Genomic DNA, 26,754 nt, shown 5'->3' on the forward strand with positions numbered 1-26,754 from the left:
TAGAACTATACATTTGAACGTTTGCACCCCCGTTAAGATATATATAAATATAATTGAATGCGGTATTTCCATATCGATGTTTGTATGGGAAACCAGGCGGCGTTCACTGACTACAAAATGCAACACCTTTAACCTTGCAACCTCTGAGTAACCTATTTTCTCGTCCGAACTCTTTAGGCAAATTTCAATCTGAGGTTTCTGTTCGAAATCGTGAAACAAACTTCATTCATAAAACTGTTTAATGAGCTTTAAATGAAAGCATGTTTGTTACATTATCAACAAACCACTCAAAAATAAGAATGTGACTAGTTGCACTAAATTGTGGCTGATTTACTCAAGCCCGTCGCCTAGCCCTGGTTTGTAATGAATTGAGAAGGGTTTAAATCAGGTAGTTGAATGCAAAACACAAAAGAAAGTCAATCATTTGAAAATTGGTCACACAGTTTACCCGAAAAGCTTATGAAATATAGCTTTGTCTGTATGAGATTCATTTGGAAATCACTAGATGTAGTACATTATTAACAATTAAACTTCATACATTAGAAGATGGAATCAACGCGCCCTAACTAGACATCACACAAGTTTGATCCTAGCTTGTAGGTCAGATCATTAAGAATTTAGCATTATAGCACTAATGATATAATTAAAAGCGGTGATCAGATACGTACCGACTACAAGGCGTAGTTGTATCCAATAAATTATTGCTGATTCAATAGAAAATGATCTAAAACTTCATATCATAATATAAATACATTTATACTACAGTTTCCTATCGAAGTTCATGCCCGTACACAAGTCATTATGTCATGTTTAATCCGCCATTAATATTAGATTAAATCATAATCCAACGAGCATGACCCCACGCATTGACATGACCTATGACCTCTCGTACACGGAACAGGAAACCTTCACGAAGATAGATATCTTTTTCGTGATTTAATATCATTAGTAATGAGGAAAATATGCACTAAATACTTATAACCAAGTTTTGGAACAAGATTGATAGTAAATATCAAGTTTCGATACCGCAAGAAATTATTCGGAGTTCAATTTCTGGCGATGACTTTTTGTGGTTTCGAAAATATTCAAAAATTGTGAACCATTTGAAATATTTTATGAGATTTCTAATTTTCATATTTACTCCTGACAATATCTAAACATTTTCTATATTCAAGAATTTCATTGGGCATACTATGAATTAAATTTGACTAAGAAAATCTCAGTCTTCAATTCACAAACCGTCCAGATCCAGAGGCACCCAAAAGAGATGAAGATAGCGTGAAATCGCTACAGCAAAATTACGAAAAAAAAAGTTATTCAAGCGTGTAAACTTACGAGGCTGTTCTTCCGCTGCTGCTCCTGCTCCCGCTTGGAATCTTCTTTCTTGCGCTGTAGGCTGTCGCGGCTGATGTAGAAGAAATGAATACTGCAATAGTCAGAAGTACGGGGAATAATATATTCCTTTTTGTGTCCAAATGAGCCATTTAATGGCGTTTTCTTGTCCGTAAAGAAATATAATAAGTTTATAAACTGTCTGTAAATTGAAAATTCAAATTGAAGCATTATTTCTACATTTTTTCACAAATTTAAAAAACATCCCTTGGAATAATTTCATAAACTGCTAACGTTTCAATAAAACAATTATTGACTGATCTGCTGGCCCAAGTTGAGTTGAGTTTCACTTTGATCAGATACTTATATGACTTTGATTAGTGAAAGCGGGAAAGATATATCATATTGGTACTTGGTCAATATTTCTATAAAAATAGCATAATCTCTTTCCACGAAATATCAAGTATATTTATGAGCTTTCTTAGATCATAGTCTAACTTCTTCGTATAAAACAAGATATGGCTTAATCAAATAGCGAATAATGATTAGCGAATTTCTACTCGGTAAAAATGCGTTTGAAACGTTTATAGATCACCGGAAACAGACCTGCTAACCAGGGGTTCTCTGATACTTAGGACTGAGTTAACTTGGAATAAGGATGATAATATGGTCGCCATTTCAATGGCCTCCTCCGAGAGATCTATTGATTGATTGGGTTACCATATAGACAGAAGGATTGATTTATAGGGAAGCTTTACAAACGTGCTCTCAAGTCAAGTGCAATGTTTTATATAACATTTCAATCCGATGTTCTACGGCTCAAATTTCTAATACTAGAATGGAGTTTCAAGATGTAAAGTTCATGTGTTCAATTCACCCGCAACCCACAAAAGCACTTCCTTCCTAAAAATAGCTTTTTGTTTCATCGCTGATAAAATTCGTAAATGGCAAAATAATCAGTGGTAATTGTATTCAAATACAGTCAAAAATGTATCCTATTTTTGCAAACAAGAAAGGCTAAAAATGCTGCTGTTAACGACTTGTTTTGAAGAGGTCGGAAGACTGTTTTTAAAACCTAAATTACTGAAATATTTCACACTTCGATCACTCCTAGTAATTCCGGTACAAGAATCGGTAAACCGATATCAAACGACACCGGTGGTAAATTTTTGTCGAATACCTTCTATCAAACTTGAGGGGTTTTGCCAAAATGTAATGGGCGAAACAAAACAGACAATTGGGTGGTAAAATATCTTGGAATGTAAATGTTAGGGCTGTTACAGTGAACGCGTGAATATTAAAATATTTAAATACAACATTCTAAAATTAATTCTAGACCTAAGTTATTTAATAGTCTTGCTGCACACTGACACAAATATATTTCTTTAACGTTTCGTCTGATCAAGGTCAACCATACATAGTTCAACTAAAATAGGATAGAAATTGAATGTTGAGTTGATCTTAAAATGCAAAGATTTGTGCGAAGAGAAGGAAATGTATAGACTATAGAGCGTGCAAGCTAGAGACCAAGGTTTTTTTTTGCGGCTTCGAAACATACTCAGCCCTAAATGCAATTACTATAAAATTTACACAAATTTAAACGTCTTTTTTGACACTTCAAACAAAAAATATTAAGAGAGGAGTCCATTGACAAATTGAGGCGTCAAAAACGTGACGAGAAGTGTTTGCATTCCGAAAATTCTACGTGAAATTCGGCAAAACGGATTTTCCTTTACATATTCGACAGCGCATGACACGCATCTCTGTCAAACTATTGTAACGGACACAAAATTGAGGTTTTATGGTGCAATTTTCATGGTGCAACAAACACGAAAATTCTAGCGTGTGGGTGAAACACGTTTCCAACAAATCTACTGACAACTTCTTTTTAGAGGATTTACTCAAGCCTTCGTATAGATTTACTTAGCTCGTCATGCAAGCTACTTCCAGTGCATAACTAGGGCCATATTTTTCGCGTCGGCGTCATTTGCGAAATTGTTTCGATCAGTTTTAACACGATTGTAACAACAAAAATTCTTGTAATCATCTGTATTGAGTTTTATTACTATTTTAAATCACGGATATCCTAGAATCTTGACTGAATGCATTTATTTAAATCAATATAAATTTTCCATCAGTTTTAACAATATTGCAATAACGAAAATGCTTCTCCATTTTAACCCACAAATATCCTAGCATCTTAAATAGTTTGCGAAACAATATAATATAGCAGATTTCTCTCAAAAGATTGTTTCCAAATTTCCTGAATGATTATCAGTTATTGGAATTAATCTGTGAGTCCTTATTTTGTATACAATAAACTTCAAATCCGGAATTGCAGTCAAATTCCCGTTTCTGACGAAGGAAATATTCTAAACTGATGGGAATAAAACGTTTTAATGCATTCAATATACATTGCTCTAAACTAAATTAATAAATTTGCAAAAAATCCGAAGTACCTGCACAAAAAAAAGTCTTTCGACACACTTATCCTATCGTCTCAAACTTCCGATATTGAGTTACAATGATTAGAACCGAAGCTGTATGGGTATTGTATTCGTATGACGTAATCAATGACGTCATATCAGCTTTAGCAACTTCATAAATAAAGTTATATTAATTTACTCGTAATTCCATTCATAATGTAATTCCACCAAAGTTCCATTCATCAAAGAATTGTAATATATATATATACTGCCAAGTCTATAACCCCTGACCCAAAAGGGTAAATTAAATCGTTTGCCTGGCACGAATACCGTCACACAAGTCATGTTCGCTGTCTGAACGTTATCGATGGATGGAATGTAATTCATAATATTACTTTCTCGACATTCAATCTGTCATCGGGGACAATTCAACTTTTGGGCGTAACAGATGTCACCACATCACCGCGTAAAACTAAATAAATTCGCGGCCGATAAAGGATTCACTCCTGTAGTGACAAGGATCATCCTTACATTGGTCTTAAGGGAATTTATACAGAGGTTATGAGAAAAGTTTTATGCAAATTGTGGTCTAAGTAGGATGCATAATATATCGTTTCACAAACCTCGTTCCCAAAAATAAAATAAAATAAAAAAACAGGTCATTTGTAACATATTCCAGAATCTAGACCAGTGGTTCTCGACCTTTTTTCTTCTGTGGCCCATGAACTTTTTCATGCGAGGTAAAAACTACAAGAAAACAAAAAACTTTTCTGCAAAACGAAATGCTTTCACTTTAATAATAATTAGAATGAAAAACAGCATCATCATTCATTGCTACTACAATGTTTTATAGTGACACAAATAAAACTAATTTTAATGGGCTTGTGTCCCACCTGAAAATATGCCTGTGGCCCAGTTATGCGCTAGATTACAGAAACTTTTGGGTGCAATAATACACAGACAGAAGTTTAATTGGTAAATATTTTATTTTTGTGGAAGTGTATGCGTCCTGTTTATTTGTGAATCGCCCTTTACATAAATATATATATTCTCAAGTACTAATCGAAGTCAACGAGTAAGTCCCGTGTATAGGGAAGGATACCAACTACGTAGACACGACGTATGACGTTAACTTTCCGCGGGGTCATTTCTGGTGACTAATTTAAATATACTATTTCTTCCACAATAGAATGATGACGTCAGTTTAGTGACGTCAAACACCTATAAAATTGATGAGTATGCGACAGCTAAAAAGAAACTGCAAAGGTAATTTCGGAAATAATCAAACTACGGGTCCAACGTGAGCATTTATTACAGGAAATTATTAAAAAGTAAAATTAGCGATTATTTGTTTGCCATAGATGAACTTATATTGAAAGTTTAAGCCCATGCTTGTTGAGTGAAAGTGATTTACTGACAGGTAGGCCGTTGGGTGCGCAATTCGAAACTGATAGCAATGCTTTCTTGCCTACGCTTTAACAGGCAGTGTGCCGACGCAGGAGCCAAATCGATGTAGAAATTGGCATTTTCTCAGGGAAATATTCTACAAATCTACCTGGATATGTCTAGACATGCATGAGTAATTTAGTCAAGATCATTAATTATTGTTCGTATTAACAATCGATGACTCCAGCACATTGTCAGATCCAGAATTATCCCCTTTCTCCCAAACGCATCACTTTATTATATCACAATGCAATCCGTACCAACCTATAACTGTTTCTCTCAAGATAAGTTTTAATCTCCCGTACAATTTAACATCTCAACCCCTAGTCTTACGAACGAGATGTCAATTTTAAAGTCAGATTTACCTTACTATATTCAGATTAATATCAATTTCTCACTACCTTCGTCATCAAATTTCGAAAGCATAGTATTTTATGCGTGTTTGCTCAAAGCAAAATCACTACCCTTCCTCTATATGAGAAAATATTCAAGATATGCTAGAACTAACAAATTGATTTAAAACTCGTTGAAGTTACGCAATAAATGACGTAAGAGTTTTTATAATAGAAGCTTTTATAACACAACCTTGACTGTGACATACGACATAATCCAACACACCTTGGCGGCGTCTGCAAAACCTTTCATTTTGTCCCATAAGTGTTCATTACCAAAATCAGTAAGGCCGATTCAGAAGGCCTATTATTACATGTATAACATATTATTACGACAATTTTATAATACAAAGAACCTTCCTTTATTCATAATCGTGTCCGTTTCGTAGGTGGTCCGTGTTATATGTAACATAGCCACCTCAGAGCCTTACTTACCATGGGGTGACCAAAACCATAAAGACCGGAAGACTGTGTATAATCATATCCCATAAATTTCATAAAATTGCGACAAACTTGAGACGTGAATCCGTTTAACTGTGATTTATGTCTCAAAAACGAATCGAAACTGATGATAATCAGAAATGATTGGGCATGCTTATTGTATATTTGAATTGGATTAGACGTGTTATTCAGAAAAAAGCATGAATTCCCCTGTGTGGGATTTCCATACAGTATATAACCTACAGAATAAATGTTGTGAAGCCTAATCGCGAACTTGAAAACTGTACTAATCCTACTAACATATTTGAATCATCATCAAGTATATTATCAAAAATGCTAAGAATGATTATTTTGAATGTATTTGGCGTATCATTTCCCCGAAAACAAAATCGTCAATTTCCCTGTATGTGATTTCGGACTGCGAACCTGAAAAACTCTTCTATAGCTTTTATATTCAAACTATTTTTAAAAATGCACTTCAACAAAATTTATATTCTTATCCTTTCATAAGTGTATGAAAAAATAGGAGCTTATCAAATAAGTATATTTATAATGACACAGAAAATCAGCACCGGATATATCAAACGACTCGTTTCCATATCCAGCGGTAAATACTGGTTTTCTTTTTTCAAGTCGGATTCACGATATACCGGTTTCCCCGAAAATAAGACAGGGTCCTTTTTAAATTTTCATTCGGAAAATAACACTAAGAGCTTATTTTGGAGGGATGTCTTTCATTTTCATTTATCATAAACAAAATTACAAAGTAGGGAACTACGAGTTTATAAAATATGAAAACCGATATCCATTTACTTTAACTGCAAACCACAGATATGACATAGGTTAAAAACAATTTCGCGTTATTGACTAGGTCTGATTTTAAAGGGAGGGCTTATATTAAAATCATTTCAAAAATTCAGGCTAGGTCTTATTTTCAGGGAAACACGGTATCAAGAAACACGTTTCAATATCCAGTGGTAAAAACGGTTTTCCATTTTTTCAAGTTGGACTCAGTATAGTGACCAAATATGGCATGGATAACTGTTGCAGTTGTAGGATTTTTCGAAAGTTCTGATTAGTTTTTGAAAACTCTTGTCTTTATTTTTTCAATTTTAAAATTTTCCTAGGTCGACCCACAATAAACCATGCAACTAATCTTTAAATATCTCGATCTTATTTTTGAATATTTTTTTCTTTTTAGATGCGTCTTTATAAACATGCTTTGAGCTATACGAGTAGTATGTTCTGTTTATCAAGATTTTTTTTATGTGTTTTCGCTTTTCTGTGTGAATTGTTGTCTTTCGTCGCATCTTCAAACAGGCCACGACTAATGTATTAAAGCTCCCGGGAGTTTGGTCAACATATTACCGTGAGAAAACTCAGGCTCCAATATCCGCTGAGAAAATATGCGCGAAATCTTGATTAGTTTCGCTGGTATGAACTGAGAAGAAAGTCACAATAACCAATTCTCAAATGTTTATTCATTCATAGCTTACCGAGTATTATGAATCGAGCAGGGGCTTACCGGTATTAGACGTAAGAAGTTGGCAACAATATGACGGTTGCCAGAAAGTTTCAATTCCAATTGTACAATTTCGATATAGGTTTGCCAAATTCTCTTTTATTTTCCAACACGTTGCGTTATATATATATATAATAGGAATTATTGCTACCACAAGACGTTATTTTGTTTATAAACGCTTCTGAAAATCATCGCAAATTTGCACATTTATTTTTAAATGTTTCAATTCCAATCGTTCAACTTCGGTATAGTGTTGCCAGATTCTCTCACATTTTCCTACCTTTTGCGTTATATGAAATATAAATTGTTGTTACCATAGGTCGTTATTTTGTTCACAAACGCATCTAAAAATCATCACAAATTCTCTCATTCATTTTTAACAGAGCCAATGTAAAATCATCCCTTACTGTTGTCCCTTTTTGCATCCGCCGAATCCCTTACTAACGTTACAACAATGTAACACTGTTTTATTTCACTTTCCACGTCGCTAAAATATCAATTCCAGCTATAGAGTTACCGTCACGTCAAGCTACAAAAAATATCTTTCACAAAAATATCAAAAAGCTTGCAATGTCACACTCTATTTCTCTCAATTTTCGTTGCAAAACGATCCAATATCACACAATATACCTTTACGGTATCGCTCAACAATAGCTATGTAAACGAAGACCCTTATGTCAACCTATTTTTCATGAGAAATATGTATTTGTTCCGTCGTCTGTCGCGTTAGCTACTTTCTATATTATGTTGATAAAAAATACCATTCTGCTAGCTTTTCTTGCACTAGAATTACAAACACAATAAACCGAAATCTGATAAGTAAAGCTGGATTTCGTCTGAGTAAACTTTAAGTCATAATCACAGGATTACAACGTCCAAATCTCCTTGTAATTTTGCATCATTACTTTTTATTAAATTAAGATTCTGACAATTGACTATATTGTATTCATGAGACATTTCCCATAATGGCAATTTGTCTTGGAGAAAAATAAAAATAAGCGACCAAAATAAATCTATGCAAAATTTCTATCTATGTATTCGTTTAGTAACCTTGCTTTGGGAAACTCTGTAAATAACACCGATTGTCAATAATATTTGATCATGACTAAACTGTGGTTTAGCATCGAAGCAAGCAACATTAATTAGACTCGAAAAGCTTCAAAGATTTTAAATACTCTACTGACTGATGAATAACTCGCTCTGAATATCCAAAGTACGCTCATATTTTCAGGATGCTACTTTTTTTTATAAAAATTCGACCTGGGCTTGGAGAATTTGCTCATAAAAAATAAAAATCTAACATATATTATACGATCACATTCATATTTAAAATTTGTTTATATTTAAAAAAAATTTGCCATCACAAATATGTGGCAACAGTCATAACAGTGAAGTGGAATAGTTTCATTCTTGCTGGCTTAATGACTTGAGTTAACTGAATGTTATCTGATATTGCATTACTTTGAGCAAGAAACAAAACTGCCTTGCCGCCGAGTTAACTCAACTGCCAAATAACGCCGATCTGTTCTAGCGTTACACTGAACAGCCTCTGACGTTCTGCAGTGTTTATATACGGTCGAAATTTTCGTTGGTACTTTTTTCTATTTTCATTTCAACAACGAATCTAGCAAGCCCAACCCAACCACACATGGTTATTTAGTCTTATGTTTACTAAGCGGCGAGCAATATAGCAAAGTAAATATTCTTTTTGCAAATTCTGAAATCTACCATTTATGTACCTTTAGGCAATTGTGCACTGTTAACAAATTTGTTTAAATATATAGCATTTTTGTGTTACACAAAAACTGCAATGCAGACAGAAGTTGCTAGTGCACTTATTTCCTAACAGATTCAACTTACCGTAGTCCACATATCTTTGACATTGAACAAGTTGTCTAATTACTGGACTGGTAACCGGACGAGAACCTGCGATTTATAAAGTGATAATGCCGTCTTGACTCGTAGCTATTCGTTTTTGTATCCATAAAGTTCGAACTCATTCTCATCTTTTTCATAATATCAAGTGTAAGTTTCGGCAGAATGACAAAGTTTAGCAAGTACAGGTAAAATGATAGGAATATAAAAGTTAGAGATTTCTCTTGTCTATCACTGCACAGTTAGTTAAAAGCAGGGCTTCAAAATAAAGCTTGAAAACAGAGCTTCAAAATAGAAACTTTTTTTCTTTAGTGCAACAAGCAACAAATCCCTAGAAGCAACTGAAGTCCTGAAAGTTTTTCAGTGTTTTTGAAACACAATCTACTAAATTAGTTATTTCATGTGGTGTTGATAGAAATGAAATATTTTGAGTATCTGTAAACTAACTTTGTGCAAGTTTATTACCGTTGTAAGTTGATTTTTTTTTTGTAAAAAATTAGTGTTAAATCGCCTTCACTGTGACGTAATTTATGAATGAGGTCATACTTTTTTAGTTTTGGCTACGCTTCCCGCCAGAAAATCACAGTAAACACTTGTACTCTCAAGTATGTACCGGAAGTTCTTTGAAGATTCTATATGAACGATCAAATGTGGACCATATTAAAAATTATACCTAACATTGAGTCTAAACATGGTTCATACCAGATCATACTTTGTACAATGATAAAATTTGATATTTAATTAAAACTCTCTAGTACTCTGAAGTTTTAAATCAAATACTTGATATCAGTCGAAAGTGTTATTTGAATTATCTTCCGTCATCCTTGCGTTATAGTTGAATGTTTTTGTAAAAACGATCTAAGTATGTACGACATACGTTGACCTTTCAACCTGGAACCGGAAAGGTGCGACTTTGATGATTCTACTTTACGGTTCAAGTTTGTGATAAGATCGATTACGTCATACGATCTAAAATATTTTTCTTTTTCAATAGAGTTTAAATTTATTTCAAATATAGTTTTCATCATAAGCTAATTTATAATATTAGTTTGCTTTTCGATTATTCAATTTGGTAAAAAACAAGGGTTAAAACAAGATTTATCGCTCTGCTTCCACCTTGTGGAATGATTAATGTTTAGGTGAGTGCCAATTTTTGTTAGCAAAAATGAAAACAAAAAGCCGTAATTCTTAAGTGAAAAGTTCACGTGTAATTTACTTTCACTGATCAAAACTATTTTCAAATTTTCTGTCCAAACTGCAAAATTGTCATGAAAAATTTACTGCAGACTGTCCATAGTATACATTCGTCATCTCTATGACCTCATCGCAAGTTTTGAGAAATTCATTTAATCGTCGTTTTGACAAAACGTAGATTCTGTATCGTAATCCTTTAAGCCTAATTCATAATAGTGCTTAGGAAACCATTGCAGTACTTATTCTGGTAATAACGAAACCATAACCAACAATTTATCAGCTTAAGCCTGGATCAGCCTGGGCGCAAAAAAAATCTATTTTCCGACTGAACGGAAGGTAAATCAAGTTCGTTTCATGAATTAAGTCATTCACAGATCACGGGTCGCACACCTTAGTTTTGATCCGGATAAAGTATTATGATGTCATAGTGTCTGTTCACCCAGACTAATATGATGTAACTATTAGACATAAGAGAAAGACTAATGGACTGTTTTGGCTAATTATGCGGTGCTAATGGTTGTTCGCTGTATATTATTTAACCAAACCTAGGACATAACTTAAATCGTTCCTTATATTCACAAATCATGCCAGGTGATGCCTTGCTGATGAAATATAATGGCGATAGTTTTACAGTTCATTACTCTCAAGATCAAGGGAAATTTAACTTCGTAAAATTAGCATACTTCCCCTAAAGTTTTACGACTATTTACGGAAATGTTCAAATTTAGTCGATATTTGAAACAGTTCGTGTTTTTAGCCCAAAAATATTACGCGAATCACATCTACCTGGGGTTTCACAGAGTAGGGTTTTAGTCATAATTTGGATAATTCTAGAATGTCTCATAAAAGACGCAAGAAATTTCATTTGCATGTTGCGATGATTGGGTATTTTGCATGTTAACGCACCCATAGAACGTATTTTTGAAACAAGAAAATTTTTTCATAGAATTCCATGAAATATAAAAAATCATGACGGGTATAAGCTATAGCTTCAACGTCATTATACCCCGATTTTATATATTCTAACCCAATGATATTGATGGTGGCTAGTTCTTTTTTACTTGGTTTTCATGATTGGGTATTTTGCATCATTGAAATTCTAAAACAAGGGACTCATAGAATTTCATGAAATAAAAAAAATGATGATGGGTATTTAACTTCAACGTTTGACGTCTTTACATCCAAATTTTTTGATAATATATATATATATTTCAAGCCAATGGTATTTATAATGGCTACTTATTTTTAACCATTTACTTTGGCGTGAATATATGACTTTATCTGGTTAATTTTAGCCCGAGTGCACGTCTCTCTGTTTCTGATATAACACAATATACCACATTTAAACTTGAAAATTGTTTCATTTCTGAATCTTCATTCTGTGTACGTTGTGGAAGTTTGGTTATAAAGTTTTAGAAGAAGAAATATAACAACAACAGCACTAATTTGCAGGAAACGACTGCGGTTCCAAAATTCTAAGAAATTTGGATTCACGTCTCTGCTCTTTATTGGTCGATTGTTTTTCTTTTGTGGTTACAAAATGAAAATATAACTCCTTATTTTCTGCGAATATCAGAATGCCAGTCCAAGTTCGGTGTTTCCTTTTTTGCTTTATTTAATAAATCGTGGTCCTCAATATCGTTCTGTATATATTTCTTCTTTTATTTTACTTATTCAGACCTCACATAATGAAATGTTAAAATTGGTGTAAACTTGGCATTGACGTCATATGCAGTTCGTCGTATAGTCTTGGGGTTTCGTTGCTTTGGCGAGAAATTTTTTTTTTACTGTGTTTACGTCACCGTGTATTTCGTTATTTTCGGTGATAAAACTTGAAGAGCCCCTGGTATCAAATTACGGACATTTCTTATGTAATGACGTTCAAAATTTACTACGTATCGCACGTGAAAACGGTCGTGCGTGAAAACATCTCCGTGTTTTACTTCGTTTTACTTTACTCCGCTTTGGCAGCGAAGCTTGCTCGCGCGTTTGCTCACGATTACCGAAACCAGGCGTTGTTGCACAAGCGCATTCGTGCGTTTCATTCTCCCACAAAAAGTTTTTCCCACAAATCGAAGAAACATAGTTTACCTCAAAATCAATTTTGATTAAATTAATCCGATGATCTCGATAAGATTTCGAGAATAGATGATTCATCCAATCGGATATTCAAATTAAGGGATTTTTGTACATGTATATTCATAGTAGTTTCATATTACTAGAAAAACAGTTTATGTCTATTCTCGAAGAAGGGGATATTTCACAGTTTTCATACTTTCATTTTCAGCACTGTCGTCATCATTTATTTTTTCAATATCACCAAGCTAGATACACCGTGGACCATTTGAAAGTACTGGAAATTTACAGTCGCTCATTAGTCCGCTTCTGGCATCTTCCTAATATATACTTCTACTTTACGGCATCCAAAGCGGAACCATAAAGTTTTCCGCGTTTGTACGGCGCGCGGCAAGTTGCGCCTATTATTCGTCCATTTTTTCTACATTCCTAATTGGGGGGAGGGGGGGGGGGGGGCGATAATCTGATCCATATGATTCAGTTTCAACGTGAATTGAAATACCAACTGATTCGAGTCACTTCTCTTTACCATATCAGAAAGGCTACCGCAGTCTAGCCTTTCCAGGTCCTGTGACGATGATCTTTTCCTCATGATTAAAGTGAATTGAAATACCAAATGATCCGAGTCACTCCTGTATTTCCAGATCAGGTAGGCTACCGCAGTCGAGATTCACCGACGTTCACTGAGCAGTGAGCACGAGATCCGCCGAGATGTCCCCGCGTTCGCGGAACCGCCACTAGGTGCGCGCACTTTGATGACGTCATAGCACCCAAGAACGAATCCCATAAAGCTCACAGAAATAAAGAAAAAGTGATAAATAGACTTCTAGCGAAAAATAAAATAGTTAACAACTGAACATTTCAAAGCAATTTGAACAGTAATTATAGATAAAAGTAATTTTTCCATATCGTTGGGAAGAAAAATTCTAACGAGATGAACAAGAACAACAACAACATAATAACACAAGAGAGTAATGATCAAATATAAGGACACGCAGACCAATTCCCCAAAACTCATACATATGCGGTAATTACCAGTACCTGCATCGGGGTACCGTGACGATGCAAGGACTGTCATAGCTTCTTAGGTCTTGTGACAATGATCCATTCTTCTTGATTGTGTTTAAACATAAATTGAAATATCACATAATCTGAGTCACTTCTGTGTTACCAGATCAGGTACCGCAGTCAAACATTTCTCGTAAAAACGTCCCAAAATAATATTGTTGAGGATGATTGATAGTTATTGGACACGTTTAGTGGCCATAACGATCGTTTCAATATTATGTTGTTGTTGTTCTTGTTCTTTGACACGTTTTTAAAAAATCGCTTTTCTCTTCGAATACTGGACCAATTGCTTTGAAATTTTCAGTGGTTAAAGATTAATTTCTTCGCTAGAAGGCTATTACTTTTATTTATTTCAAAATTTTGCGTGAATTTTATGAAATTTGATATTTCGTCTAAAATTTTGCTGTATTATTTTTTATCCATGGGAACACGGATTTTAGTCAGTGTCATGACTGGCTGTACGTTTTGATTCTGCAAAATTCTTGCTACTGGAAATTCAGAACTTTTTTGAGGGTACCGGTAGCGTCAAAGGTACCGGTAAAGACTGATTCGCTCTGGTCTAACGTGTCCATATATTTGTGCGTAGCTCTCTTGTCTCTTTCATTATCATCTATTTATTCGGCTAGGTGGCGACATAGAGTCGATTACCCTTTTTTTGTATAAAAAAGCATGGTTTAAAGTGTACCACATATTGCCATTTTTATGTACATATTTCGATGTAAATATCACCGCACATTGGCATTTGCATAATATCTCATCTATTTAGATTGTTTTAGGTATAGGCTAATGATCCACTTTGATGACTCTTATTCCATTGAGATAATAATTTGTGATTGCAGTCTAGTGCCCTATCTGAGTTAGGATAGAAATTAAGTCATTAGGTTTATACTTAAAACTGTTTTATTGTGTATTTATTTATATCTGTTATCTAATCAATTAGAGTTTGGAAGCATTGTAGTCCAAACTATTTTAAATCACTGAACCTCACACGAGTGGCCACAATAGGACTTTATGTTGAGTGGAAAATAAAGCAAGTTTGTTTCGGTACTGTGTCTGGTTTTGTGCATGAGAAATTCAGCGGCTGTCAGGTTCAGTGCGTCCAAACCCGGAAGGCAAGTCCCCCATTAATGACTCATCAGAAGAATTCTTGACACCACAAATACTTGCTGATTGAAGTCAGGGTGTGTACATAGATTTGCTTGTCATCCCAATCGCATATGCTTCAACTTACCAGCACCTGGTACAAATAACGGTACAGGAACTGTCATAGCTCTTTGATTTCCTGTGGTAATGATCTATTCTTCTCAATTCAATTTCAACGTGAATTGAAGTACCAAGTGATCCAAGTCACTTCTACATCACGGTACCAAGGCAAAATAAAAAAAATATCGATTCCCCGATAATCATATGCGGTATGGTAACTTACCAGTACCTGATATTCGTTCGCGGAACGGTTCTTCTTTGTCATAAAAGAAATCAATTTATTTCCTTTTATCAAATAAAACAATGAGGTAGGCTACAAAATTTATGTTGTTCACATTAGCACTGTAAAGAACTGAACTGAAAAGATGATAACGTAATTCACTGGTACGGTACCTTACCAGTACCTGTTGCTCAGTGACGTAGCAAGACTCTCTTGGGCCCTCCCGCCAACAGATTTCGTGGAAATTACCCTAAAAACTTTCGGGCATAAGATAAGACAACGTTTTTTTTTATTTCGTCAAAAAGAATAACATGTCGGTATAAAAAGGCAATGGCAACCTAAAATTTGCGCTTTCGCGTTAGTAAACTCATCCACCATCTTCGTCACCTGGCATTGTTACGTAACAAAACGATCTGAGCAGAACTAACATCAACATTATAAGATGTGCATTACTGCTACGCCACTGCTGTTGCTCTATGTAGGCCTGCTATTCGATCGTAGAACGGTTCTTCTCGGGCATATAAAAACTCAATTCAATTTGCTCTTATCAAAATTAACAAATACGGTAGGCTAGATTTTCTAGAAAACTTACGTAGAGCCACATAATTGTAATGACGTCATAGTGATTAGTGCGTTCTGGAGAAAAATTCTATCTTTTACCACTGAGAATTTCAAAGCAATTCATGCAGTAATCAGAGAGAAAAGCGATTCCTTCATAAACGTGTCAAAGAACAACTAGAACAATACTAAGAACAACAAAACGATCGCTATGTCCACTACGTGTCAATAAGTTAATTTCACTGTGGTACGGTAACTTAGCAGTACCGTACCCCAATGAGCATATATACAATGAGTGGAAACTTCCAAATATTTGCTCATTAATCCATTGGAACCTGCATTTTTACGTCGTCCAGCTAAATGGTTCGTTGCATACGGAGAAAGCATATCGTTCGCTGCAAAAATCCCTTGTTTCAGCTGGGCTGGGTGCGAAATTGGTCGTATTGAGGCTTTTAATTTTTCGATTCGTGTTTCGAAGTATGGTACGTTGAAAGCATACTAACTAGGAGCATATGCATATTGGGAATGCATATATATTAGGCAGAAAACGTAGCTACAAAACAGAATATGAATCAGTCGCCACGTGGGGTGCGGTTATTGCTGTATTTATTCATGGATATAACATGGGACTTACATATTTATCCAGGGGGAGAGAAAAGCCGAAAGCCTGAATATATATATGGCGAACCACGGCCTCTCCAATTGCTCTGTGCTCCATATGAACCCCCAGACTGCCAGGACTTTGTAAGCTATTCGTTTACTTCTTTAAAATACTGATTTTAACTATAAATTACTCTGGGATATCTTGCCATTGAAATTTAAAATTTGCCGTTTTCATGTCTTGTGAATTTACACAAAAAAATTTTTTTATCATATTATTTAGAGTACATTTTGTTATCAATTATGATTTTTACATATATATTATCTAATTTTAACGATCCTTCATATAGTCATATATATAGATACTGTTGATTTGGATGCAATTATATATTTGTAATTAATAGTGAGATATAGAACTTGACGGCGATTTAATTCATGACGGCGTAAGGCGGGTAATAAATTAAAAACAATGCGTCGTTCACAGCGAAATTCCACAGTTACGTGTAGCTCGCCTCTGACGGTTTTGGTGAATATATACAAAAACACGCTCGCGTGTAGCGCCGATCGAATGCATGAAATGTGGAACTTTTACTTGGAATTTATTGCTAATAAAGTTGATATTTCATTGTCATTCAATGATTATTACATGCGTCGTGATTAGTGGTGGGCAAAATCGTATTTTTTTATATAAAATTATTCGAATATTTTAACTTATATCGGCGAAGATGTTAAAGACAACTATTAAGGAATGCATTCACAACAAAAATTAATTTTATTCTGATTTTTATCTTCTGTGTAGGATTTGTATGACAGTTACGGTACCAATATTAAGCGAACAATATTATCCTTACTGACCCCGGGATGCGATATTTGTGAAGCTGATAGTTGACATTTTTATGTTTTAATTTTATATCGTTTCCGTGTTACTTTTGTATTAAATAATAATTAAAAAAACCCGCAAATTGTTGAGTATTCACGTAACTCAGCTTTGGTTTAAAACACTGATACTTAACACGTGAATAAATCAGCAATAATGGCATTTCTAAGTGGTCAAAGTATTATTTCTCCACAATATCCCGGGAAATTTGCATAGAATACATTATTCACATGCCTTGCTTATCTGATGCAACGTTTCTAAATTTACAAAAACGATGTTGACACGATTTACGCAAAATTAGAAATTGAAAAATATGATGGCGCAAAAATGAAACAAAACAAAAAATCCTCACGTTCATCGTTTCTGCCTGTTGGCGATAGCCGTCGGTAAATTTTACGTAACTCGTTGTAAATTTATGTTAATAAATTCCAATTTGCTTTCAATGCGCCCTGTATTTAGATTAAAATAAAAGAGAATGTCCTTAAATTAGCTTATAACCCTTCTTTCATTTTGAACGCCCTAAACGAGGTTACATGCGCGTTACTGAATAACAATCACGCATTCTTATTTATCATTATTAGCGCCAACTAAAAGAGATAACATGTCGTAAAGATAAAAAAGTCTGGCGGTGTTAATTGCGCTGCAGTGATAATACACAAAATAATATCACGAAACGAAAATGCGCGACCGTAAGATGACGGTGCTGCTTTTTTGTGGAAGAAGTTTCGCATGAAAAAAGTTTCTCAAACGGAATGCGACCCATGTAAATGGGGACGTGGGGCATTGTATTCATTGATATAGGATGGGGTTAACATATTTACCCAGGTGGAGAGGAAAGCCGATTCCCTGCTATTCTTCGAATTTTTGTCTTCGTTTTTAATGTCAAGATATCCCAGACTGACAGAGTAATTTAAAATAGGGGAGCCCTGGGGATTCGTATGGAGCACCTTCTAATATAAACTATGATTGTGAGAAGCCTCGGTTCGCCATACATTTAGGCCTTCTTATCGCCATTGCTTTCCCCTGGATAAATATGTACCTGAATCCCATGCTATAATTAGAAATAACCGCACTTGACTTCATATTCTGTGCTATAGCTACGTTTTCTGCCTAATAGATATGCATTCCCAATAAGCATATGCTCATAGTTCGTATGCTTTCAACGTACCATTCTTCGAAACCCAAAACCGAACACGAATCGAAAAATTAAAAGCCTCAATACGGTCAATTTCGCACCCGGCGCGGCCGAAGCAAAGGATTATTGCAGCGAGCGATATGCTTTCTCCATATGCAACGAACCATTTAGATGGACGACGTAAAAAATGCAGGGCCCAATGGATTAATGAGCAAATATTTGAAAATTTCCACTCATTGTATAATATACAATGTATATATGCTCATTGCGTACCCGTAGGCAATGTCGAGCAACAATTGGAACACGAATTGTAGCCTAAATAGTGTAGCGAATGTGCATTGTATAACTATGGATCATAATGCGGCATCACTGTGCGTAATGCGCTGCTCCTAATGCGCTGCTCGCAACGAGACTTTTAGGCTACCGCATTACGCACAGTGAGGCCGCATTAGGAGCAGCGCATTGGGCACAGTGAAGCCGCATTAGGAGCAGCGCATTGCGCACAATGCGAGATCGCATTAGGAGCAGCGCATTGAACACAGTCAGGATTGACAATTCATCCATCCATTTTACCATTGTTTATGGAATCTATAATGACAAGCCAGACTAGACTTTTAGATAGTAGCAACAGTGATTAATTTGCTCTTTGAGAGCACCATATTATGAGCGCATTGGGCACAGTGAGGCCGCATTAGGAGCAGCGCATTACACACAGTGAGGCCGCATAAGGAGCAGCGCATTGGGCACAATGCGTGGTCGCATTAGGAGCAGCGCATTGGGCACAGTGAGGTCGCATTAGGAGCAGCGCATTTGGCACAATGCATAGTCGTATTAGGAGCAGCGCATTATGCACAGTCAGGATTGACAATTTACCCATCCATTTTACCATTATTTATGGAATCTATAATGTCGAGCAACAATTGGAACACGAATTGTAGCCTAAATAGTGTAGCGAATGTGCATTGTATAACTATGGATCATAATGCGGCATCACTGTGCGTAATGCGCTGCTCCTAATGCGCTGCTCGCAACGAGACTTTTAGGCTACCACTACTAATGGAAAAGAGAGCGATGAAGGCACTTGACTCTCATCTAGCGGTTCTCATTCGGTGCGCAATCTGCGCATTGGTTGCGAACAGTGAAAGTCAGACGTACCGTTCCAAGATGCGAAGGTTTATGTGCCGAACTGCTGATGCATATATATGGGACTTCAATTATACAAAAGTAACACATACTACTTTACTCCTTACATTAGCATATTTAATTGTTAGTATGCCTGCATGTGGCAGTGTGGTGAAACTATAGATATAAGAACTCTTAATGCAGGTACCGGTAGGCTAATGGTACCATAAATTTTCATGCTTGTTCTCTAATACCGGTACGGTACTCAGTAATACCTGAATACAGTAAGAACAAATAAAGAACAGAACGGCCATGTCTCCACATAACAGTACCGGTATCCAGTGGCCAGGTGGTGGGATTCAAAATTGAAGAGGCGCGGCGGTGTGACTCACCTGGTCTCCTGTAGTTCTGTACCTAACGTACCATACTTCTAGTGGGCGTAGCATAACAATTTTTTGATATGTCAATCCTAACCCCCATCTGAGCACGCCATCCAAAAATTACGTCACTATGACATCACAATTACGTCATAGAGCTTGCCGAATATACATACGATTGCCCGGTGCCGACGATAAAGAACTGACTAACGTCATCTATCTATCTCCCATTGGAATCGTTGCGACCACAGAGATATGTGGTTGCGACGAGAAAACAGGAGAAATAGCTTGTTCGATTTCGGGTGCTTGTCTGCGCGTCTTGGATGGTAGTTCGTACTCGAAGGGCTCTATTACGTCACGGTGAGGTCGTAGTAACGTAATTTTTGGATTGTGTAATCGGGCGGGGGTCACATGAAAAAATTGTTATGCCACACCCACTAGAAGTATGTTAGGTCTGAAACTACATGAGACCCAATGCAGCAATGAATGTATCACACAGGTCAAGAACGATTGCTCGACTCCTCATCGCCATATGAGTTTGCCCCGTGATGAAAATGGTATCTTATCCATAATATCAAAATATTGTCCTCACAAGTATCTTTTTCTTTATATCTCTGTATCTAGATCTCCATAGACTAAATACCGTAATATTTAGATAAATTGCATGGATGGTTTTCCTGGAAAAGGAACTGGAGTTGGCGACCAACTTCATAGTGTTGGTGGTAGTGGACGAGACCCACCAAAAAGTTTTACCAAACTGAAACCAAAGCCCGGATCTGGTACAAAAAAGACCAATATCAAGGCACCAAAACCTAAAAGATCAGTTACCTGGTCTCCTGCTAGTTTCCTAAAGTATGAAGAAAGCCTGGCAAAGCTAGGTGCTGAGCACGCAGCAACGAACATGGCAGCCTATTCGGAAGAATTTAAGGATTCTCCTCAACCTGGACTAAGCATGCGAGCTGGCTCATCTGAACCCAGAATTCACCCAGCTGCTTCGGAACATTCTCGCAGGCTTGCAACATTTGGGATAAGTTTGACAAACACTTTGAGTGATGTGGTGATTGTTTATCCTTGTTTAGTCTTACGCCGACAATGCCAAGTTAACAATGTTGGCCAACGATATCATTATACTCCTTTTACTATAATGGGAGTGGCGTTTAATTTACAACGTAGCCAAGGCTTTACTTGTCTTTGGAAAGGCGTCGGAAGTTATTTAATGGTCAATGCTCTCACATTTGGTGTTGAATCAGGTCTGAGTGAATCAACGAAAAAGTTACCAAAAGAAGTTGACCGGCATTCCACTTTGAAAGACATAGCTGGTCATGTTTTATTGAAAGCATTGTCAGCGGGATTAGTAATGCCATTTTATTCAGCTCATCTTGTGGAGAGTATACAAAGTGAAGCAGCAAGTGAAACACCTGGTATATTTTACTTCATAACGGAAGGTTTTTCACGATTATTTGGTTTCGCTGGTGTACAAAGTCGAAGAATGCTACCCTTTCGTCATTTACTTCTTCCTACTGTGCTTTATTTTCTTTTGCGATACATTTTAACCAACTTGCTGCAATTTAGTATTCTAAGTGGATTTCGTTTGCGAGAAAAGAGAAAGCATGACCAAGCACTTAATTCTGCCCATCCCTTTTCACCCGTCGATACAGCGTATATGTCAGTACCTAGTACTTCACGGCAGGCGGTGAACCAAGTCCCACTAACAACAACAATATCCACGTCTCGACATGCAACAACGCAATATCATCAATTATTATCTAATTTTATTGCACAAGTTATAACAGACGTATTACTCTATCCTTTTGAAACTATTATTTTCCGACTTCATGTCCAAGGGACTCGTACAATTATAGACGATATGGACAGGGGTTCTGGTTTCCTTCCAGTTAGCTCAAGATATGAAGGTTGTCTTGATTGTCTTTCTACTGTGGTTACTTATGAAGGCAAAGGTGGACTTTACCGAGGATTTGGTGCATTAATGTTACAACATTTACTGAAGTTTTCAATTTTGAAAATTATTCATTTATCGCTGCAATTATCTTCACCTACTATATAGAAGTCTTTGAATAACAAATTTAATAAATTTATTTTCATTGTAACAACATAAGCAAGATACATTACAGTTCTCCCAAAAACCAATTTCCGAACAGTCTTGTTCTAGAAATCTATCATGTAATGACTATTTTGAATAGATCTTTATTTTGCACCAAATTCATATGCTTAATTTAGTCTGTTCTGTTTGGCAAATTCTAACATATACTCAGAATGAGCTAGTCAACTGCCTTGCAATTTGGTATATTATAGTGGTTATTGAGCTATTTCATCACCTTTCCACTCTTTTGTGATTATACAAAGTCTTTCTACTATGTCTTGCTCAAACAAAGATATCAGATTGTTTACTTATTTATGTTTATTATATGCATGCATTATTGTGCTTTTGCTATAATCTAATTTTATTATTGGCTGGCTTCATTCCAACTTGGGAAGCAGTACGTAGTTCTAACAATGATTCTATCACTTTAACAATGGATGTCCATGTTATAAAACATGAATATCAATATGTTACAGACTTACAGTTAACTACATTCTTGAGGGTAAATTTAAAAGTACAGTTTATGTTAGTTGGTTTATTAGTGAAGTTTATATATATATAGTCATTATTGATTTTGAGATCAACTTTATAATCATTTTTTATATGGGCATTAATTCATTTGCAGTAATTATTATTTATATTCTTCAAATAGGTTTCTGGTCCGACAAGCATTTAAATTTTTTTACCAATCATCTTGCATAGATGAATTAATCCAATGGTTTTAAAAATAAAATTGTAATTGCAGTCTACAGTCCATGCATTTGGGACGGGCAATGTTGCGACTATGCCTAGATTTTACTTAAAAGATTGATATTGGACTGGATACCCAATTTATTTACATTTATTGTTGTTTTTTCTGTGAAAAGCGCGTTTTCCAGACCAATCAATTACTTTGAGATGGTCGAGGCTGCCAGAAGCTCGTATTTCATCTTGAGCCCTATACAATCCGTTATTTCACTCAAATTTTGTTGTTTTATTTTGATTTGGCCTCTGAGCTTCATGTCCATATAATTGAGCATTGATTTCTTGCTTAGTAAAAATATGAATAGCATTTCTGATAAACTAGGATTGTTTGTGAGTAGAAATTCAAACTTTAGGCAAATTCTTCAATATGAGATCATGTTCTGTGTAAATGCCTTGCCTGATTAAAAGCTATAATTCGTGTATCTACCGTACTTCAATTTATTTAATCATATATTATAATATATCCAGTAATGATTACTAGATGTTGTAAATTTGCGTAGTTCATTTGAATGTGGAGCAATGTATTACAAGTGTTTCCTTTTTTTGTCAACTTGATTTGCTGAATGAGTTTAATGTTCTTCTCTCTCTAATTCAAAGAGTAAATTGTATGTTTTCTTCAGATAAACGATAACAAAATGCTACAAAAATACAGTCTCAATTTAGCGAATCGAATATGCAAGAATTCAAAGATTTCAGCGTTTTCTGTAATTTTACGACAGTTTGAATCAACGTTTGTTGCTCCTGAACGACCGACGTTAAAATCTCGTACGGATGCATCAAAACGAGCTTCCGTGGAAGGGAGGGAAGACCCAGAAATTTTTTCACCTGAATACGTCCCTCGACAAGTTTTACCAGAATGGCATCGAAATAACTTAAAATACAGGTTGGAAAGAATGGATTGTCTGCGCAGAAGACAAAATATTGATATACCGGAGTTCTATCCTGGTTCGATTGTCAGAGTTACCGTGGCTGATCAATATGCCCAAGAAAAAGTTTCAAAGTTTGCTGGAAGGGTGTTATATCGAGATGGTTTTGGAATGGACTGTCATTTTTGTTTGCGTAATATTCTTGACGGGGAAGCGGTTGAGATTATATATCAACTTTACAGTCCCATAATCCAAAAAATCGAAGTCTTACGATTAGAAAAATGGATTGATACTGACTTACGATATTTACGAGACGCTAGTGACAGTTCCATTTGTACAATCGACCTCGATATGATTCCGGAAGCGATTTTACCGCCCTCTGAAAAGTTACCTGTTTTTGAAAAGAAAATTAAAATGAGGCCGTGGAAAAGATGGAATTGGAAGTACCATAGATCATGGCCGCAGCCGCAAAATGCTTATTTGAATGAACATTTCGTTGAGGAGGAACTCATAATGAATGAAAAATATATCGATCTGCATTCCTGGCGGAAATTCGATATTTGTCGTCACCATGATTTTATCCAGGAAAAGAAGGATATAATGGAAGAAATGAAAGTAAATAAACTAAGAATAAGAGGGAGGAGAAAAAGGGGGAATACCCGATAATAGCCTGGAAAAATCTTCATTTGGCAGTAACTTGAGATATACATGGATACCTATGTTATCGAAGATTGCAACTGTTGGTATAGAATTCATCTCATAACATTCAGTTAAGATGAGACAGGGATCGCCAATTTACAAATACCTTTTAAAAATACTTTCAAGTTTCGAATATGTTGTAAAATTTGGGTTCTAAATGAAGTACGGTAAGATGGAGATAAACATTTTGTTTGGATTTTTCTATATTCTGTAGTTAGAATCTTTGTGCACCACCATTAAATGTCAAACAATCGATCAATTATCATTTATTCAAAATGTATTATACTTGTTTTGGGCATTGCTCAACCAAATAAAATGCAAAGTTTGAGCTAGGATCATGTTTATACAGCAATTTTGGTGAGAATAATAAAAAAAAGGGATTGTTGCTTTATTGCGATAACATCTGAGTTAGTGTTCTTCGAACACGATTCACTTGGTGAGGTCAAATTTTTTCGCGACCCCAGTCCCCCCAGGGACCTATACATTAAAAAATACTGGCCTTACTTTAAATGAGATCAATGTGCTTGCATATATTCGCACAAAAGATTGAATCTTGGCTCTGTATTGATGATGGTGTATTGATCGATCGAAATTTGATCGATATTTTGTTCAATCAATATGCATAAACTTTACTCCAATATTGTTAGAGCTTCGGTCAACTACTGCTTGTTTTTTTCCTAATTCAACTCGGACAAACAACCAGACACGTGGCCATGGTTCTGTTTTTGACTTTCCTTTCCCATGAACTTAAACTACTGAGTTTTACACCAGGCTAATTCGAAATGCTTAGACAGAAACCCTATATCTCAGTTGAACCTTGCATACCGATAGATTTTTGATAAGCTTGCAGTTGCAGCATATCTCAGTTGAACCTTGCATACCGATAGATTTTTGATAAGCTTGCAGTTGCAGCTTTTGCCATTTCACAAGTCTGCTGCACTTAAATATGCTTGTCTAGACCAGGGGTTCTCAAACTTTTGGCGTTGCGGAGCCCTTGAAAAGGTTGACTATTATTCACGGAGCCCCAAAATAAATGTTAAAATTGTTACTTTCTGATTAATATTCCTGAGTAAGTTAAACGTACTCTACTCAATTTAAATACTAAACACTTTTAACCCTCTTTTTCCGCTGGTTACAATCGACTTTTTGTACCATTTTATAATATGTAATGACTAGTTAACCAAACGTGCCAGGAACACCCCCAATATCTCTTTGAAAAGCCTATTTTCGCGTCTTCCTACTAAAACGCGCCCAGATGACGTATCCGCAAACTGTTCGACCTTACCCGGTAAGAAGAGAGAAATTTCAAAAAATTTTGAGAAAACGTTTCACACTCTCATCGCTCCGATGAACACGAGTTACAAAGAAACAAGATTTAAGCGCTCTGCTCAAAGAGCATTACGTCACCTTTGCAGAAAAACCAGACTCAGCTTCGCAAGCGAAGCGAAACGCGAAATATTCAACGATATGTAAGAGCATGTTCACGATAGTTGTCTGGAATCTTTGTTTGTTTATTATGTGCGCGAAATTGTTTCCCGCTCGATCAAATGACTTATCTTTGAAGTAATGACAAATACTTTCGTGTATCTCTAAGCTTTGAAATACCTACACAAATAAAATTCACCTAGTAGTAGAATAAAAAATTTACAAAAAAAAAAATTTTGACGGATCAAGCACGGATCATAGTTGGAAGTCAAAAATGATTTTAGTTAGTGCGGGAATACTTCACAAAACATGAACATAAACGTAAAATAGTCCGAAAATAACTATTATTGTCATATTATGACCAAGGATGGTAGTACGAATATATATATCATTAGGAAAAAGAGAGTTAATAGGGTTAATACAAGTCATAAATAAATCTAAATTTTAAAGATAAATTGTATAATATACTAAAGCTATAAATTTGACACATGACAAACATATTAATAAATTAGGGGTCGAATCTTTTCCTCTCTTGACATTTTTGGAAGACTTAAAAGGCTGCTAATAACGTGCGCGATTGCATTTTGTTACAATCGCCGATTGTTTTCGTCAGCATGGCGTGTTTTTGAACCTCAAACATCTTTACGCCGGTGTTTATTTTCCCTAAATAAAAAATTTCCTTCGGCATATGCATGTATTGTTCCACAATGACGACGATAATTGCTTTTTCTTTCTCGTGGGGAATTATGAGTTCAATGTGAAAAACATGTTACCATATTATAATCATCGGCGACGAAATGCTAAAAATAATAGTCAATAAAGTGGTAAATCTGCAATTCAAATTTCTTGATTAAAAAGCGGCCTTCTAAAATATTAGAACTAAAACTTAAAATGGAAGATAACACTATAAGTTTTGTTTCAGCAGACTCACGTCAGAATAAAAACGCTGTTATAGACATCGAAAATCATAAAATTTGGTGTTATGTTAGGTTTTCGGTTATTCATCGTAGTAACTGCGAAATTGAAACACAGTCATTTAATTATGCGTGCGATGT

General features: G+C 35.5%; 3 protein-coding genes across 8 annotated transcripts in view; 2 read left to right on the top strand and 1 right to left on the bottom strand.

Annotated features, from left to right (window-relative positions):
* Nucleotides 1-1,530, bottom strand: part of LOC120334193 (uncharacterized) — a 56,162-nt gene extending 54,632 nt beyond the window's left edge. For all 6 annotated transcript variants that reach the window (XM_039401655.2, XM_039401658.2, XM_078120557.1 and 3 more), the window contains exon 1: nucleotides 1,336-1,530. In XM_039401655.2, coding sequence (XP_039257589.2) covers nucleotides 1,336-1,484 — 149 coding nt within the window. In that variant the 5' untranslated portion in view covers nucleotides 1,485-1,530. The remainder of the gene's footprint in view (nucleotides 1-1,335) is intronic.
* An 18,962-nt stretch (nucleotides 1,531-20,492) lies between these two features.
* On the top strand, nucleotides 20,493-23,330 carry LOC120334000 (mitochondrial outer membrane protein SLC25A46-like). The gene has a single exon (XM_039401438.2). The coding sequence runs from the start codon at nucleotides 20,529-20,531 to the stop codon at nucleotides 21,927-21,929; it is 1,401 nt and encodes a 466-aa protein (XP_039257372.2). The 5' UTR covers nucleotides 20,493-20,528; the 3' UTR covers nucleotides 21,930-23,330.
* A 4-nt stretch (nucleotides 23,331-23,334) lies between these two features.
* LOC120334001 (large ribosomal subunit protein bL19m-like) lies at nucleotides 23,335-24,607 on the top strand. The gene has a single exon (XM_039401439.2). The coding sequence runs from the start codon at nucleotides 23,345-23,347 to the stop codon at nucleotides 24,239-24,241; it is 897 nt and encodes a 298-aa protein (XP_039257373.2). The 5' UTR covers nucleotides 23,335-23,344; the 3' UTR covers nucleotides 24,242-24,607.
* The last annotated feature ends 2,147 nt before the right edge of the window (nucleotides 24,608-26,754 follow it).

Source organism: Styela clava, chromosome 15 (assembly GCF_964204865.1).
Source record: "Styela clava chromosome 15, kaStyClav1.hap1.2, whole genome shotgun sequence".
Taxonomy (NCBI): Eukaryota; Metazoa; Chordata; class Ascidiacea; order Stolidobranchia; family Styelidae; genus Styela; species Styela clava.

Bases quoted from the DNA above. Each gene is read 5' to 3' on its own strand.
- LOC120334001 (XM_039401439.2), top strand. From the start codon at position 23,345: ATGCTACAAAAATACAGTCTCAATTTAGCGAATCGAATATGCAAGAAT.
- LOC120334000 (XM_039401438.2), top strand. From the start codon at position 20,529: ATGGATGGTTTTCCTGGAAAAGGAACTGGAGTTGGCGACCAACTTCAT.